This window comes from Miscanthus floridulus, chromosome 8, assembly GCF_019320115.1.
Source record: "Miscanthus floridulus cultivar M001 chromosome 8, ASM1932011v1, whole genome shotgun sequence".
Lineage (NCBI taxonomy): Eukaryota > Viridiplantae > Streptophyta > Magnoliopsida > Poales > Poaceae > Miscanthus > Miscanthus floridulus.
This window is the reverse complement of record NC_089587.1, coordinates 14228441-14246254: the sequence shown is the minus strand read 5'-3', so window position 1 is coordinate 14246254 and position 17814 is coordinate 14228441. Positions and strand designations below refer to the sequence as shown.

The following is a 17814-nucleotide window of genomic DNA, read 5'->3' as shown; positions in this document are numbered from 1 at the left end:
CAAGGCGATACAGATGGAAGGGCTGATGCTTAAATCATGTTCTCATTCCATTCTTAAATGCCTACATTCATGTGTACAGTTTGTTGAACCTATCCATATATCCAATTGTATTCATACCCTAAGCTTCCATCTTTATCCTCACCAATTCAGTGACGAAATCAAAGCTGCAAACAAATGGATTGTAATCATACCCTAAGCTTCCATCTTTCTCCTCACCAATCCAGTGAAGAAATCAAAGCTGCAAACAAATGGTACTATGTCAAATGCCATTCTTGACAAAGAATAGTTCGTGATAGAACAAACTATTACATGTTGAGGACATATATATGGTACACATACTTGAGTATAATCATATATACAACAAAAATCTTATTGATGGATGAAAAAACGGAATAATGGGCAATACCTGTTGCCATCTGGGTGCAACTCATAGCTTTTGTTATCCTCATCAATAGCGTATAAGTACCCAGTTGGTGTTAACCCCTGGAAACGATTAAAACCATTATTAGGTAAGTGGAAATATCAATTCAACCATAGCAGTTCTGTTTTGTGCTAACCTGGATGGTGACAACACTACCTGACTTGCTTTCATGTGCATCTTGTACGACAACTCTCTGGCCACTACATAACAGTAAGAAGTGCAAATCTCTTTCACATAAAGGAGCTATGCCGTGCCATATAACTTGCAAGTACTGTCTTCAGATATTTACAATGAACATTTAAAATTCAAGTGGTAGTAAATGTAGTTCAGGGCAAATTTTCATAATAAGGTCGAATTAACATGTATATTGAAACAGTCTTCAGATATTTACAATAAACATTTAAAATTCAAGTGGTAGTAAATGTAGTTCAGGGCAAATTTTCATAATAAGGTCCAATTAGCATGTATATTGAAACAGTAGTACATACCAATGAAGCCATGAGTTATAGTATTGCTCCTCAAGAGCCTGAAATCCTGCAGCGGAATTTGAGGATGTTAAGTACACAACTTTACCAACAACAACAAAGCCTTTTAGTCCCAAGCAAGTTGGGGTAGGCTAGAGTTGAAAAAAAATACAGTTAAGTTTAAAACATGTTTTGTCAGCATCTAAATCAGTTATAGGAAAATAATCGGTCTCTACAGCAAAACAAAATTATCATTGAATCCATTGTCAGGAAAGGAACCAACTCTGCATATACATCAACAGCCACGGTTCAATGAGCATGTCTGCATGTGGTCATGTACTGCAAAAATGGGGGGAAATGAAATCCAAAGTACCTTGGTTCAAGAAGATCTCGAATAGATTTTCGAATTTATTGAAGAAGTATGCCAGTATGTCTTCTCGTTTCAATATGGGTGATGTAGGATTTGCCTCTTGAAGTGCAGCATTCAAGCATGTGGTAGGCTTCGCATTGTCAACATTTAAACCAACACCTGATTAAGACCAAAGGAATCCCATCCTTGTCAAAGGAAAAAAAAAAGAGATTAAATGCTTAGAATCAGCAAAATTGGAAATGCATGTTTTACCCGTACAAATATTGTAGACTTTGGGTTCATAAGATGAGGTACATAGAATGCCACCAACTTTTAATCCTTTCAGATAGAGATCATTAGGCCACTTAATCCTCACATCAAGTTCTGGTAGTCCCTGAGTTTTATCACAAAAGCAGAATGAAATGGTAACTGAGGTAGTTAAAGGGCGTACCCAGTGCAGAGAGCTCCCGCTCTGTGCGGGGTCTGGGGAAGGGTGTCAGTGGCAAGCCTTACCCTCGCCTGTGCAATGCGAGGAGACCGCGACTCGAACCCGGGACCTTCCGGTCACAGGCGGTAAGTCTCTACCGCTTTAGCCTAATGAAAATAGGGGACTGACAATATACAGTCAATAAGCAGCAAACATGGGTACACTGAATTATAACCTAACCTTGGCACGGCATAGCTCCTTGATAGCTTCGGTAATAGAAAGGCAAACAACATATTGCATAAGGGGCAACTTCCGTGCATCCTGCATCTGTGATGTGAAAGAGAACATGAGACAGCCCGGTGGTGATTCCCACACATTCTTTGAACGGCCTGCATAATTCGTGAGCAAAGATTAAATTTGTTACCTCTCAACAGCACCTAGTACATACTAAAATATTTGATTAGAAAGATAAAAGAAAAAAATGAAATGCTATGTATGATCTGGTTTAGTCAACTAGTTAAGAGTGTGTTAAACCAAGGGAATTTCAATTGTCACAACAAAGTAGAATCAATTAAAACAGTTATGATGAAAAAAAAAGTGTCACACTACAGTAAGATTCTACTTGTGTTCACTCAGACTGCATTTTTCAAGCAATCTTAAGATTACACAGCATTCAGCAGATAGTTTCATCAGTTTTATCAATGATATCAGAAGTACAAGAGAGCATCAATCTCGCCTGAAATAAAACTCAAGAGCTTTGTAATCAAAGTTGCAAATTCATCAGGACTAAAACACTAACAGCAACAAGCAAGCTCCTAATCACACACACCTCTCCCTTTGAACTGCACGTCGGCAACGCACACAACGCCCACCGGTAGCTTTGCAAAGTTCCTTCGAACACGAGCAGACGCCGAATCAAAGCACAGTAAAATAAGATAAGACCAAACGAAAGCCCAATCCCCAGGGCACTCACCGCGCGACGAGGTCTTGCGTGGAACCAATCCTGGGCGTCCAGAGCATCCACCTCCCAAACCGGCGCGCCCGGAGCGCGCTCATGTACACGGCAGCGTCGAAGCCCGCGCCCTCGTAGGCGAGCGCGACGGAGACCTCACCGTCCGGCTCTCCCTCCCCTAGGGCGACGGAACCGGCCGCGGAGGCAAGCAGCTCCTGCTCCTGCGCTGACTTGCCGTACGCCACGAGCGTGGTGGCTGCTCCGGCGGCCGCGGACATGGACACGCGGGCAGGTGGGCGGTGGCGGGAAGCGGATAGGTAGCGGTGGAGCGCGACGGCGGCGAGTACGGCCCCGACGGTGGCAGCGGCCGCGGCCGCGGTGGTTGATGGCGGCGGGAGGCGCACGGGGAACCGCATTGCTGTCGCTGTTGGTTTGGTAGTTTGGTGTGCTTTGTTTCCTCCGTCACTTGGTTTTTTTTTTCAGTGTAAGTGGGTTGTGGAGCCCGACTCCGAGTCATGCACAGGCTTGATACTTGTGGGCCGGGAGAGTGGGCTCCAATGCTGCAGATATTGGGCTGGATCGGGTCCGTTAGTTCAAAGTCGTGATGAAATGGAGCACTTATGCGCAAGTACGTATATTCTTTTGTGACAGGGAAAGTATGTTTTTTTAAATAACTAGTAAAAAGGGCCGGAACAGTATATACAATTTATTGTTCGCTTACCTAGATAACCTTGAGCATGTAGGTTTCTTCCACGACGACGTAAAGTGTTTCAATTCATCTAAAAATCACACTATATACTTAGATAACCTGAAAATATATGCTTCTCCTAGCTTTAATTTACTCTAATAGGCTTATGTGTGAGCAAAGGTCCGATTTAAGTATGTTTTAGAGAGTTTTACGTGTAGAGCTGTTTTTTTTTCAAACGTATTATTGTTCCTGCTAACTCCAATGATAGCTGTTCCAGTGGCGGAGCTCGTCGATTTTGATGCCCAGGGCCACTTCCAAAGGAGTCGGGTGCCTGCGCGAAGGCTTCCATCGGGTCTACTACAAAACTATCTTATAAATGTATAAGTTTATACTTAAATCCGCGATATAATTCATGAAAACATGAAAGTTGTTAAAAAATAACTAACTAATGATGTTTGGTTGGTAGATAGTTGGGTTTTTGACACTAATGGTATAATTGGGATTGGAGCAGGGGGAGGATTTTAATATCTTGATCCTCCTCATTGTACAACCCTATTGACTTAATCAATTACTCGTTCATGGAGTTTATAGATAGAGAAGAACCTGGGAATGGATTCGAGGATGAGGGAACTGCAAGTTACCAGAGCTCAAAAGCCTAAGAGAGGCGGACAGGCCACACTGGAGGCCAGACCAGAACAGGCGAACAACAGAGAGCAGACAGCGCGACGGAGATGCCGGGTCAACGGCTTGCTGCTCGGTGCTCGTCGGCCACGACCAGACGTTCGGTGCGGGCGTGCGGCTGCACTGCTGCAGGCTACGCCGCTGCGGCTGATCAGGCCCCCGGCGCCTCCGACCGCCGACCGCAGGCTGCGACAGGGACCAGGGGCCGAGTCGCCGCGGCAGTTGGCAGGGGCAATCCGCAGGCTTGCGGCAGGGGAGAGTCGCCGTCGACGACCGGCAAGCGGCGCACAGAGAGCTGGAGACGGAGTCGATTCGGGCGGAGAGCAGGAGACGGAGTCGATGCGGCAGGTCGGACGCTCGGTACGGGATCAGAGGAGTCGGGTGTCTGTGTCGAGCCGGGTGGAGTGAAACTTTGGCCCAACGCCTTGGGCCAGGCTAGAAATGTACATATAAGAGTTATTTTGGGCCACGCCTAGCGCTAGGCCCATATCCGCCCATGTCTTGTTCGTGGACCTGAAGGGAAAAAAACTGCTTCACTGAAATGTGGGGCCTGAATTGATGATGGAGCCCGGTCTGATCGCATGGAGTAAATGCATGCATAGTTATGTTTGTTTGACGGATCATGGCGCGGATGAGGCAGGCGAATGTGGGCCATGCTTGCTCCCATGCATTGCATAGACGGACGACGACGACGATTTGAGAGACGGACGGATGGATCGGTCATTCGGTCCAAGCTAGCAGCAAGCACCACCACCTGCAGCTGATCTCATCTGCGACGATCCGATACTACAGCGTCGTCCGTGGCCGTGCCCCATGTGCGATCGAGCGTGTCAGTGACAGGAGTGAGGGGCGAGGCCCATCATCCCATGCATCATGCATGCATGCATGCGTAGTACGGAGTAATGTATGGCCTGACCGCCGGCGGCTGGTGCTGTGGTCCGTCCACGAGGCCGCCGCTGGCTCATGCCATGGTATGTAGCTGCCTATTTTTGCCCATGCGTTTGACGATCACAGCAGTTGACTACTTGACCATGGGACTACATCAAACATTTAGGCCTCGTTCGGTGATGCCAGATTCCACGACCAATATATATAAAATAGGAGCTTGTTCGGCTGGCTGGTTCCGACCCTCACGAAATCACTGTTCATGTCCTGTCAGAATAGTACTTTTCTCTCATAATAATCAGCCGAAACAGTATTTTTAGTCCTGCCGAACAGACCCTAGAATAGCCCGGCTAGGAACTAATCCTGGGAACCGTTCTCTAGCAAACGAACGGGTCCTTAGGATTTTCTGAAACCCGTGAAATTTAGAAACCGATAGATGCAGGCAGGCAGGCAGCTCCAAGCCTCCAAACCGATCGAAGATATTATATTAACCCCAAGATAACTGCAAGGGTTTTCTGAAATGCAAATCAAAACGAGCAGCTAGTGTACAGGTTTACAGATATTAGTGGGTGAAACTGATATCACAGCCTCAGAAGTAGCTAGGTGCACCCACATAAAAACGTAAAAACAGTGATTATGACCAAATTTTCACCATATATTCGTATTCTCATGATAAAAATCTACGCACTAACAAGACAAACGCACCCCATCGAATTGGCTCGACCTTCGTCCCTGAGAATAAGTGTGCGTGTGGTTCCGCAATCTGCAAATTTACCAGTGTTCACATCTAGAGATGCCAAAACCCTAAATAGTTTCTAAATTCAGCTTTTTTTGCACACGGATATAAATAGGTGCTCCCTTTGATTTTTTTTGGAAAAAAATATATAATCCTTATATTTGAGACAATCAAAAATTTAATTTAATTAAGTAGCAAATGCTTTAGCTTTACTAGCTAGACGTAGTAATTAACATTCTGCGGCATGGTTAGGACAAGCACCGGTTTGTGCCTGGCCCTTTCTAAATGCTGATTGTAATCTGCCTATGGCTAGCTAATAAGGTCTCTCTTTGCTTGCAAAAAAAAACTTTTTTTAAATTTAATTAAGGTTATAGGAAACAATATCAACATTGATGTCTCAAATAGATTATTATAGAAACATTTTTATAATTATTCAAATAACATTTATCATTTGATATCACAAATGTTTGAAACTTAGTTCAATCTAAAGTTATTTAATTGATTCTTTAAAACCCAGAGTTACTGTTAGGGCGTGTTTAGATCCAAAAAATTTGGGGTTTGGGCTACTGTAGCAGTTTTGTTTTTATTTGGCAATTAGTGTCTAATTATGGACTAATTAGGTTCGAAAGTTTCGTCTCGCGATTTCTCACCCAATTGTGCAATTAGTTTTTTTTTCGTCTACGTTTAGTATTCCATGTATGTGCCGTAAGATTCGATGTGATGGGTACTGTGCAAAATTTTTTGAGAACTAAACAGGCCCTTAGTTTATGTTCTTTTGAAGTCAGTGGGAATACAATCACGAGTAGGGATGAAAGCGGGAACGGGCAATTCACATACCGACCGACACCGAACACCGGAATTCCCGGATATCAATTTCTCGGGAAAAAACGGATTCGGGAAGAAATCCGGAAAAATTCGGCGAATCCGGGATCAAAATCGGTTAGAGTGATTTCTCGACCGAATCCCGTATTTGCTCAGGAAATTCCCGTTTTTAAGGCCGCAGACGACTCGCAGGAGTCGCAGCGAGGAAATTAACATCGGCGGCGGCGCCTCACACCTCGCTACTCGCTTCGGCGTCGCTTCCAGTTCCCCGCGAGCGATCCCGATCAGCGATTCAGTCATTCAGAAGCGGAGCGGACTGCGGACAGGCGAACATCAGAGGCAGAGCTGCAGTCTGTGTTGCGCTGTCGTGCCCACGTCCGGCCGGCGGCCGCCAATAGCGAGCACCAAGCAGCCGAGCCCGAGCGACCACTGATTCGCTACGACTCTGTGAGCAAGGAAATCTGCAGGCGCAAGCGCAACTGTGCAAGGTGCAAGCAGCCGCAAAGTAAGTATAAACTATATGATATGATTTCTAATTTTTTTTAATTGCTAATTGCCTAATTTGCAATGATCATCTGTCATCCGTGCAAATTTTTATTTCTATGCCACGGAGACACGCACTGTTTGCTATTGTTTGCATATGGATTATCCATGGTTGCTATTGTTGCATTGAGTTCACTGCTTCAAGTGGTTACATATATCGATGTTCCCGTCTTGTGTTACCGCTTCACGATCGTAATCGACACATTCCCGTTTGAAATATTCCGTTCCCGATATCCCGTAATACCAGATTCGTTTTCCCGTCCGACCTTCCCGTTCCGGTTCCCGTTCCCGACCAAAAAATACAGGAGCGGTAATGGTTAAGACATTTTCCCGACCGTTTTTGTCGGGGACCTAATACCGGGGTACCCAATGAGGTAGGACTAATAACCATCAAACATTGACGTTTCCAGTCAGACAAGAGCACGTCTACTCTTCTTGCTTGAGCGATAGAAGATTGGTTCTGCCTCGTCCGACGACTAAGGGCTGGCTCCACCTCGCCCGACGTCCGAGGGAGGGCTCCGCCTCACCCGACCCCCGAGGGCTGGCTCCGCCTCGCCCGACGTCCGAGGGCGGGTTGCGCCTCGTCCGACCCCCGAGGGCTGGCTCCGCCTCGCCCGACGATCACACCTTGCTCCTTCATAATGATAAGCACAAGGTATGACAGGACATTCGAGTCGAACGCAGTACCGAGGACCATGCCCTGCACGCCTATAGGAAGGTACCGTCAGTTTACGATGGGACGGGCGCATTAAGCCCTTTCCGATGTAACAGTGCCTGTATAATGTTGTAGGCGCCGACTTTTGTTTCACAGTGTAGTAGGCGTCGTCTTTAGTCCTCGGGCGTGGATACTAACACAGGCATACGACAGCCACTACGGTCCAAGATAGAAATCACCTCATCTACAGTGATGGACGTATTGTCACTTCCCCTGTTACTCCCCGAGGGGTCATAGCTCGGCTCTCCGGCACGCCGCAGCGTCCGCCGGTATAGGATGGGACGCACCCACTTGCTAAAAAAGGCCAGGGCATGGCCTACGAAGATCAGCGAACACGCCACCTCTGACACGGTCTGCCGTGTTAGGCAGGGCAGGCACAGGGAAAAAGAAAGACCCGGCTCCCTCGAATGACCTTCAATACCTTTGATATTTTTCTCTTTCTCCGATCTGTAACCCCTGCTCCCCCCTTGGTCTATAAAAGGGAGGGCAGGGCCCCCACCAAAGGGACCGACTCTGGATGGATAAGTTCGACACACACGATACTTCACACACGGCTGAGCAGCGACCAAGCTCTCGGCGACCTTTTCGATCATTCCACCATAGACTTGAGACTCGTCCCTCTCTCGATCGTTTGTACCCCTACTACGAACTATTTTCGGTACTAATAACACGAGCAGCAGCAGACTGGACGTAGGGATGTTTAGCCCGAACCAATATAAACCTCATATCCTTTAGAGCATCATCCGGACCTAACGCATAATAATTATAAATTTACTAGCCGGCGTTTATTCAAAAAATCGACAGTTTTCATCCCTAATCACGAGATACCGGAGACGACGAATCATGCAAGTGAGAGCATCCCCACTAGTCTCAGGCTGGGTTTAGTTGTAGGAATTTGGATTTTGGGGCTATTGTAGCACATTCGTTTTTATTTGGTAAATAGTGTTTAAACATGGACTAATTAGGCTTAAAACGTTCGTCTCGCCATTTTCCACCAAACTGTGCAATTAGTTTTTCTTTTCGTTTACATTTAATGCTCCATGCATAAACCACAAACATTCGATGTGACAGGTACTGTAGCATCTTTTTAGAAGTTGGGTGGAACTAAACAAGGCATCAAATGAAAAAGTGGGTGCCCAGAAGGTTGCAGTAGTACCGTACGTAGAAGCTACAATACAATAGTATGGAGACTATAAAAATTTTGAGGAAAAAAATAGAGAGGAGAGAAAGTTATGGTAACAATACAAATAATATGCTTACTGTACGCTTGAATGAATAATAGCAAGTTCTGTATTAACCTACTACTCGTGCTTCTGAATAAAAATCACTGCTACGGTATGTTTTCATTGGCTATATGCCCCGAGCTGACCAATGATCTTGAAGTTACTAGTAGTACTGTAGGAGTAGGCCTGGTCAAGGGGCGGGGCCGACGGCCAACACGTGTGCCGTGACTGGCGCCCCTGCGGCTTGCGCGACCGGTCACATCCAGCAATTGTCCTGGGTGGGCGCGTGGCTGTGTCCTGGAGCAGAGTGTACTAGTAGGAGCGGCTGTAGTTTCAGGATCAGGACGCTGCGGCGGCAGAGTTCAGGAGCAGTACTAGTAACAGCGCCGCCAAAGTTGCTGCCATTTAAATTTAAATAAATTAATAAATCTTACTACTACTCCTACTTGACGTGTTTTTCGAACACTACAGAAAAGCAAATATTGGCTTCCAATTGTTGAGTAATTTGCCGTTAATCCTACCACTACTTGTTTTCCAAATGCACTATTCCACCGTCCAAAAAAAACAAATGTATTATTCCACCGTCCAAAAAAAAATTATACATGGTGTTTGATTTCTAGCCAGCACATTTTATCTCACCTCATCTTATATAAGTTTAACTAAGTTGGCTAGTATTTGGTTGGTAACTAAACTTTGATATTTTTTTCTTGACCACTACAAGTCATATCATACAGTAAAAAAATACGACAAGGTTTTCTTAGATATGACGGACTTTAAATTTTCTGGCAACACTTTTTTCGGCTTGCCACACACTTGCCTAAGTTTAGTTATGGCAATATATGGCTAGGAACTGACAGCCCCGTAATTCTCACCTATCGACATCGATGAGAAGTTTGCAACAAAATAGAAACAAGATAATTAAATAAAATCGTCTCTTTAGTTCAGCTGTGAAAAAGCGTCTGTTTTCCCCTATGAACTCTATTTTTATCTCCCCAGTCCCATAAAAATGTCATTGTCAATTTCCAAGAAGTCAATCATTTTTAATTTTGACCAAGTATATATAAGAAAATATTAATACTTGTGGTATGTAATGAGTATAATTAAATAGATTGTTGGATATATATTTAATAATAAACTTATTTAGAGATACAAATATTACTAATTTTTTTCTACAGATCTAATAAAATTTATAAGAAAGTTTGACTAGCACGAGTCCCATAGCGACTCTTTTTATGGGACGGAGGGAGTATGTACCTATATAACATTCTTTTTAAATTTGTTTAGTTTAGTTATGAGTTGTGAAAAAACTGTCGTAAGCAATGAGATATGGAAAAGTTATTGTGAACTATTAGCTGTAAAAAAAAACTATGAGTTGTTTGGTTAAAACAACTATGAAACATACCTCTCTCTTTATCATCATTGAAACAACAGTAAAACGTCTATCCATTTCCACACATTTGGAAAAAACAAAGGTTGAAAGCGGTCCTAGGTGCTGTGGAAACTATACTATGTGAAAGATGTTGCTTCTAAAAAACAGCTTTCAATTCTACCCGTTTCGTTTGCGTTATACTTCTTTTTTTTTTTTTTTTGAAGCGGAGAATTCGACCAATTGCAACCTTAAAATACTACATCTAGTTTGGGGTAGTCATAAGATAGAGTTATTGAACAATCCTTTAGCAACGAATATATGACACTTTAGCTAGTATTACTCTGTACAAATGTTTGTGTTCTGTACAGCGGTTGTTGCAGCTGCTTTGGCCGTAACTGCAGTTCCAAAACTACTTTCGCCGCCCCAAAATATTTGGACGTCTAGGCTGATGGCAACTAGATTAGTGTGTCTATGAGGTTACATTCCTACCCCTATAAAAGAAACTGAGGACTGGCCTGGGCACAGGGACAAGACAAGGCCCTTGCCTTTTTTTCTTTGAGAGAGGGAAATTGTTTTTTTCTATTATATTGGTCTTAGGTTGATGGACTTATGATCGGCAATAGCAGTACCGCTACACGTTGCCCCTTTTTTTTTAATTTTAATATTTTTTTAAACTAATTTTAAATCTAACGTGGTCGTATTTTTTAAAACTAATATTTTTGGCCGCGCCTATTGCCCTGGCGCGTCCAAATACATGTGCCGCGCCATTAATGGTGACGCGGCAGCGGGCTGACATGGTGACGATCAGAATCGCTGACCGGTGACGTGGCAGGGCTCTGCCGCGCCACCGATCTTGGCGCGGCACTGCCACGCCCTGATCCGTGGCGCGGCAGAGCCGAATAAAACCCCCGCCGCGTCCCGCGTCCATAAGTGGCCGAGCAGCCGCCGTTGCCCGAGCAACACAGCAAGGCCGTCTGGCCGCCGCCCCGCGTCCGGCCGCGCTAGCCCGCCGCCGAGCACGCCGGCCGCCGCGGCCGCATTCGCCCACGCCAGCCAGCCAGCCAACCAACCAGCCTCCTGGCCCGGTCTAGCGTGCTATAGCGAGGTACTCCCCTAATATAGTTAGTATAGTTAATAAAGTTAGTAAAATTATTAAAGTATAGTTAGTATAGTTAGTAAAGTAGTTAGTTTAGTTAGTATAGGTAATATAGTAAGTTAGTATAGGTAGTAAAGTTAGGTAGTTTAGTTAGTACAGTTATTGAGTCAGTTATACATTGAATTTAGTCTAATTAGCTGTTGTAGTTAGCCTTGTATAGATGTTAATATTAGATTAGTTAGTATAGTTATAGTTAGAATATGTATTAATATTACTATGGACATTACGTATGACGATTTCGATGACTTGATGAAGTTTCTTGAAATGCTTTTGTAGATGGATTGTTGTGTTAGAGTTTTGTATGGAGAAAGTGTTAGGAGAGAAGATGATATGTTTGAGGATATGGAAGAAGAATTAGAATGGTTTGATGAACCTCCTAGCTTCAACGACCTTTGTGTCCGTTTGAATACAAAGTTTGGCGGTGATTTCACACCGAAGTGGAGGTTTGATACTGGGAAGACTAGGGCGCACTATGTCATCATGCCCTTACATGACCCTGCTCACTGATCCCGCTACACTAGGATTCTCCAAGGTTCCAATATACCCATGGCTGAGGTGGTGGTGGAGAATGGGTAAAGGATACAGGGTGTTCAAGACGGTCCGTCCATTAATGGTTTTAGAGGCAATGACCAAGAATTAGGGGTCGAAGGGGAAGCAACTCAGGATAACATGGATTTGAATGGTCAGTTGACGCAGGAGCAGTTTCATTCAACTGCAGTAGGTTGTATAAGCAATGACTTCGATGTGAATTATTTCGAACGGGGAAGAGGAGGAGCAGGAGGAGGAGGACAGGATTGGTGATGTAGTTAGCAGCGATTCAGACGATTCTGATGATGACCAAGGAGGTACAGATGCTATGTCAACATCGGCTGATGCCATACCAGTACCGGTTCATACTATACCATTTCTAGTACCATCTAAGGTTTTGCATGGTGTCCAGGTTCAGGATAGACTAGTCACAGATTTGGCGGCAAATGATACCCCCTATGATTCATGGGCTAGAATTAGCGAAGCACAGCAGTATGTTCTACCACCCCACCTTACACAACGATTGAGCTTGAGCAACTAAGGTCCAAGAACATACCTTTCAGGGGCGTTCCGAACTATAGGGATATCAGCATGACAGATATGGTAGTTTGTGACACCGATCTCCAGATGTGTAGGAATTCATTGTACAACCATGAGAAAGAAACCCTTAGGAAGGAGAAGATATTCAACATAATGTCAGAGATGAAACTCTTCCTTTAGGACTATGCTGTGTACCACCATAGGCCGTACACCGTCACTCATTCGGACCAGGAGTTGAGGTACCACGTGATATGCAAAAATGGTTGTATGTGGAGGTTAAATGCACGAAAGAGACAGAGTGATGGCAAGTGGAGGATAACTAAAGTTGTTGAACCCCACACTTGCCTAGACAATAGGGGGAAGGAAAATCATCAGCAGCTCACTGCACGTTACCTTGCCCATCGTATATTGGGGCTCATTGATGATAATAATGACATCTCGGTGTCTTCTTTACAATAGTCCATATCTAGATTTGTTAAGTACGATGTGACGTACGGAAATGCTTGGCGTGCTAAGCAAATTGCTCTGGCGATTCGATGGAGTACTTGGGAGGAAGCGTACAACAGGGTGCCCCGTATCTTATGTGCAATGCATTACTACAACCCTAGCTTGAAATGGTTTGTGGACACCAGAGGGATGTTTTTTCGGGACCCATTGAGGCATGTCCTCTATCGTGTGTTCTGGTCGTTCACGCAACGAAACATGCATTCCAGTTTTGTCGGCCAGTCGTACTTGTTGATGGCACTTTCCTGACAGGAAAGTATAGTGACACCTTGATGATGACTGCTGTTGTTGGTCCCGAGGACCAGATAGCACCCATGGCTTTTGCTTTGGCAGAGGGAGAGAATAATGAATCGTGGTCATGGTTCATGCGGCTTCTATGTGTGCAAGTGCTTGGCCCAACTCATACTATATGTTTGGTCTTGGACCGTCACGCAGGGCTTCTTAATGCTGCAGCTGAGCATATAGATGGGTTCCCGCCTCTAGTACATAGATGGTGCATGAGACACTTTGCTGCTAATTTTTGGCGGCGTCAGCAGAAGCAGGAGGTATGTGACAAGGTAAAGGCTCTATGTTGTATACGTACAGAGCACCAGTTCAAGGAGACAAAGAGAGAACTAGACAAGATGGTAAATGCAGCGAGAAAGGCCTGGTTAGAGGCGTAGATGGAACATAAGGCTCAGTGGGCGTTACCATATAACGACGAGGGTTTCAGGTATGACATCATGACCACTAACTCCTCAGAGTCCTTCAACCGTGTATTCATCAGAGTTTGATCGTTGCCTGTGTCTAGAATTATTGAGTTCTCCTTTCATAAGTGCAACAAATATTTTGTGAAGAGGTGAAAACTTGCACAGAGGAATATAGCTGAGCATGGGCATTTTGGAAAGGCCGAAGCTGAACATTTGAAGGAGACCGAGGAATTGGCCAAGCAGCATACCGCTGAGCTGTATGGACCCTGCCGCCATATCTTTAGTGTACGGGGCAAGGGTGGCACAAGCTTGGGCGGCGAACGTTATGGTGGATGAAACTACTGAGTTGATCTTGAAATGGTAGAGTGCAGTTGCAACATCCCTCAGATCATGCATGCCCCTTGCTCCCATATGATCATGGCCTATAGAGTTTGTGAATACAACTATGAGGATCTACCATATATGTCACCCTTGTATCTCCATTCGAACACCATTAGTATTTGGGAGAAGAGCTTTGAGCCATACCTTGACCCAATACAGTGGCCACCTTATAATGGTTATGACTACGTGTCGCATCCGGATCTAATGAAGGTAGGGAATGGTAGGAGGAAGAAGAAGCAACTCAATGGGGATATGGACGCTATGAGAGGGTATGGCGAAGATATGTATGGCGGGGAAGACTTCAATGAGACCCGTGGTAGGAATCTTTACTCCGTTTGCAAATAATCTGGTCACAAGGCTAGCCGGCATAGAAGATGAGGGTAACAGGTGATTTCATATTGTGTTCGTATTGCATAACAAGTAGTTCAAACTTTGCAATGCTACATAATGTTAATCTGAATATTGTTAATTTGAATACTCTAACCCTTTGTTTATCAATTTGTAATAGGATGGCCCCTCCCACGCCTCACCAGCTGTACCTCCTTCTTGAGGTGGAGAACGATAACCCCCTTCTTCCATCAGATGATGAGGTTTCCAAGAGGCGTTTGAGGGATCCTTACATTCGTGGGACTTAGTTCATTACGTCGAACTTATGTCAAACGAATATTATCGTCGAAAACTTGCGCACGGTCGCGGCAGCACTTGTACAACACCGACAACAACTCAATTGAAGCTGGATGTTGCCTGTCCGCGTCACTCCCGTGCTGTGGTCTATGGCGTGTCACTGACGCGCCGTGGACTCTAGCACGACAGAACCTGGGCTATGGCACGGCCGAACCAGTGGGCTAAGGCGCTGTATTCGAGATAATTTCACCCGATTACGTTAGTTTTAGAAATTTTGAATGCATGATACAAACAGATATGATTACTTACGATTGATCATGGGTAATCCGAGTATAGGATATATGAGTATAATACATCAGTAGTTCAAATGAAATATAAGACAACACAATAGAATTTCTACTACATAGCTACATTGATCATTAATAAAGCATGGAACTAACAGACGGCGCAATCAAAAACTCTCAGTCAGAAACATACTGAGTAAGCAACTCATGCATGCAAGCCCACCTCTACAAGAGCGATGAGCTCGCTGAGTCTGGCAGTGTCGTCCTTATCCTTGTCTCCCTCATCAGACAACACAATCGGTGATTCAACAGTGCGACCAGCTCGCTTTCTATGCTCATCTAACTTCTTTTCCTCATACCCTGCACAAGCCACCTCTGCAACATGATCCTCGCTATATCCAATCCCTTCATGTATAAAATGCAATCAATTAGCAACACAACTATATTACATTGACAAAAATCAAACTAATATCTTCCTTCAAACCGTAGACCATAGTTCCCAAACATAATTTTCATCCTAACCTTAACTACCATTCATAATATTCTATCCACTATTCAAACAAAAATAAAATGTGCGTCATTACCTTGAACGAGGACGAGGAGGGAGGGAGGCAGCTGGGGGGAAGGGAAGGGAGGGAGGTGGCAATGGAGGGTCGGGCGTGGGGGGGCTACCGGCGTTCGTGGCGCGGGGGCCAGCATTCTCGGCGGCGGGCTGGCGCGGGCGAACGTGGGCGCAGCGGCTAGGCAGCCTTACTACTCGGGCAGCAGGACTGGCCGCGGAGGTATTATTCGGCTCTATCGCGCCATGGATCAGGGCACGGCACTGCCGCACCATGATCGGTGGTGTGGCAGAGCCCTAACACATCACCGGTCAGCGATTCCGGTCGTCGCCACGTCAGCCCACTGCCGCGCCACCATGCATGGCGTGGCATAGGTATTTGGCCGTGCCAGGGCAATAGGCGTGGCCAAAAGTGTTAGTTTAAAAAAAACGACCGTGTTAGATTTAAAATTTGTTTCAAAAAAGTGTTCAAATTAAAAAAATCCGTTGCCCCACACCCTATATAGCTATATCACCTCCTATGAAAGCTTTTATATTGGGATAAAATTTAAATCATAGAGAAACAAATATTCTGGAGCCGAGGGAGGTGTCATTGTATCGTGACAACTACAACTCTTACTCGTAGCACCCAGTTTTAAGGACAAAACCAGATACACACCATATGCGAGCCTAGGAAGTCAAATCTCACATATAGCTACAAATAAAAGTAATATCAATAGACAATGCTTAATATATAACATACTTAGTATAAAGAATATAACCTTAGACACCAAACTATGGAAAGACAACTCTGATCTTCGGGTGAAGACACAAATTCCACAGGGACAACTGACTGGTTGATCACAAACCTAACTCCTCCAGACTCTAGCAATCTGATACCCATCCAAGATTTTTCCAAATAATTAAAAAGTAAAGCATGCATAAGTACATATCGTACTCAACAAATATAACATGGGGTTCATGAGGCTCAAAAGGCTGACACTGGTTTAACTGCGATTAGCTTTTAGTGAGTCATAATTTTAAGCAATTGGGTAGCAACAAGTTTATTCACAAGCCCATATAAATACATGATCAGGTAAACATGAATAATGAATAGCATAAACAATTAACCATTAATGAGCATCTTTATCATCAGTGTTCATCATCTATTTCGTAAGGGTTCCAAGGTCGCTCGTGACCGTGAGCACGGCTGATATACCAGTTTTACACTCTGTAGAAGTTGTACACTTTCACTGTAAGTCATGATTTACCCTTTCGTCCGAGGTGATTAGCCTCTTAACCCACTACCAAGGAAGGTTGGCAGGGTTCACTATAAAATCTTTCAAAGGTTCATCTAACAAGTTAGGGCTATTAGATTCACTCGGCAAACAGATATAGGAACCCCCTGTCGAATGACACAATTCAATCACGGTTATACACATAAGAGTAGAGGCTGTTCTATACCCGATTCATCAAGCCATTCTTATGCCAATAAAGGTAACCTCTAACAAGCTAGAAAATGTCCTCATACTGAGCGAAAGCCAGAGACATGTAGCCCTCATAGTTGTACTATAAGTCCCGGATGTTCGCTTACAGATAAGTTCTTAAGGAGAGGAATCTAGAGCACCATAAAATAGCCCAATGCTCTAGCCCCCTTGTTTCATGTTGCTAAAAATCATCTTTTTGTGTTTATTGCATATACCATTAGTCAAATTACAAAATCATGGCTTCAGTTGAGCATTAGTATCATACTACTCAATGCAATACCCCATAGGTGTTAAGGTACAAGGTACAAAGTACTAGGAAATCCTTAGTGGTAGTCAAGGTAGACATATGCAGTATGAATTAAATGATTAAAGGTGTATTGGACAATAAGGAAGATCTCATGTTATACTCGCCTTAAAACACTGATCCTTCGATAAACTTTAATCTTCAATATTCTTCTTCTTCTTCTTTTTGATCACCACGTATATCTCACCGACTGGACGTAATCATAAAGCACCACACAAGCATCCATGCAATCATACATGAAGCAAACAATAGATCTAAATTAGAACAGTACACCAATCATAGAAAAATAAGTGAAAGAGTTTGAAATACGATCCTACGCATCGCTACGAACACACAGACATGAAGAGCACGCTAATCGGAGCTATGGTAAAAAAATACATCTACCGAGAGATCTACTCATAAAACTATTAGCTTCATGTGTTTAAATTATATAAAAACATATATAAGATATTTTATTGATAATATAAATTAAGTCAAATTTAAGTTTGAATTATCATATTAAAG

The 17814-nt window shown here is 44.1% G+C and overlaps 1 protein-coding gene across 2 annotated transcripts; it reads right to left on the bottom strand.

The window, feature by feature from the left end:
• Nucleotides 1-191: 191 nt before the first annotated feature.
• LOC136471168 (biotin--protein ligase 2-like) lies at nt 192-3097 on the bottom strand. Of its 2 annotated transcripts, none has more exons than XM_066468898.1 (9): nt 2635-3097; nt 2491-2552; nt 1902-2050; nt 1514-1628; nt 1259-1414; nt 910-955; nt 558-621; nt 407-483; nt 192-238 (listed from the first exon to the last, which is right to left on the bottom strand). In XM_066468898.1, the coding sequence occupies exons 1-9, from the start codon at nt 3027-3029 to the stop codon at nt 193-195; spliced, it is 1110 nt and encodes a 369-aa protein (XP_066324995.1). In that variant the 5' UTR covers nt 3030-3097; the 3' UTR covers nt 192. The 2 variants fall into 2 exon arrangements, with proteins under 2 accessions (XP_066324995.1, XP_066324994.1); XM_066468897.1 differs by having other exon boundaries at nt 1508-1628; nt 2635-3094.
• Nucleotides 3098-17814: the final 14717 nt, after the last annotated feature.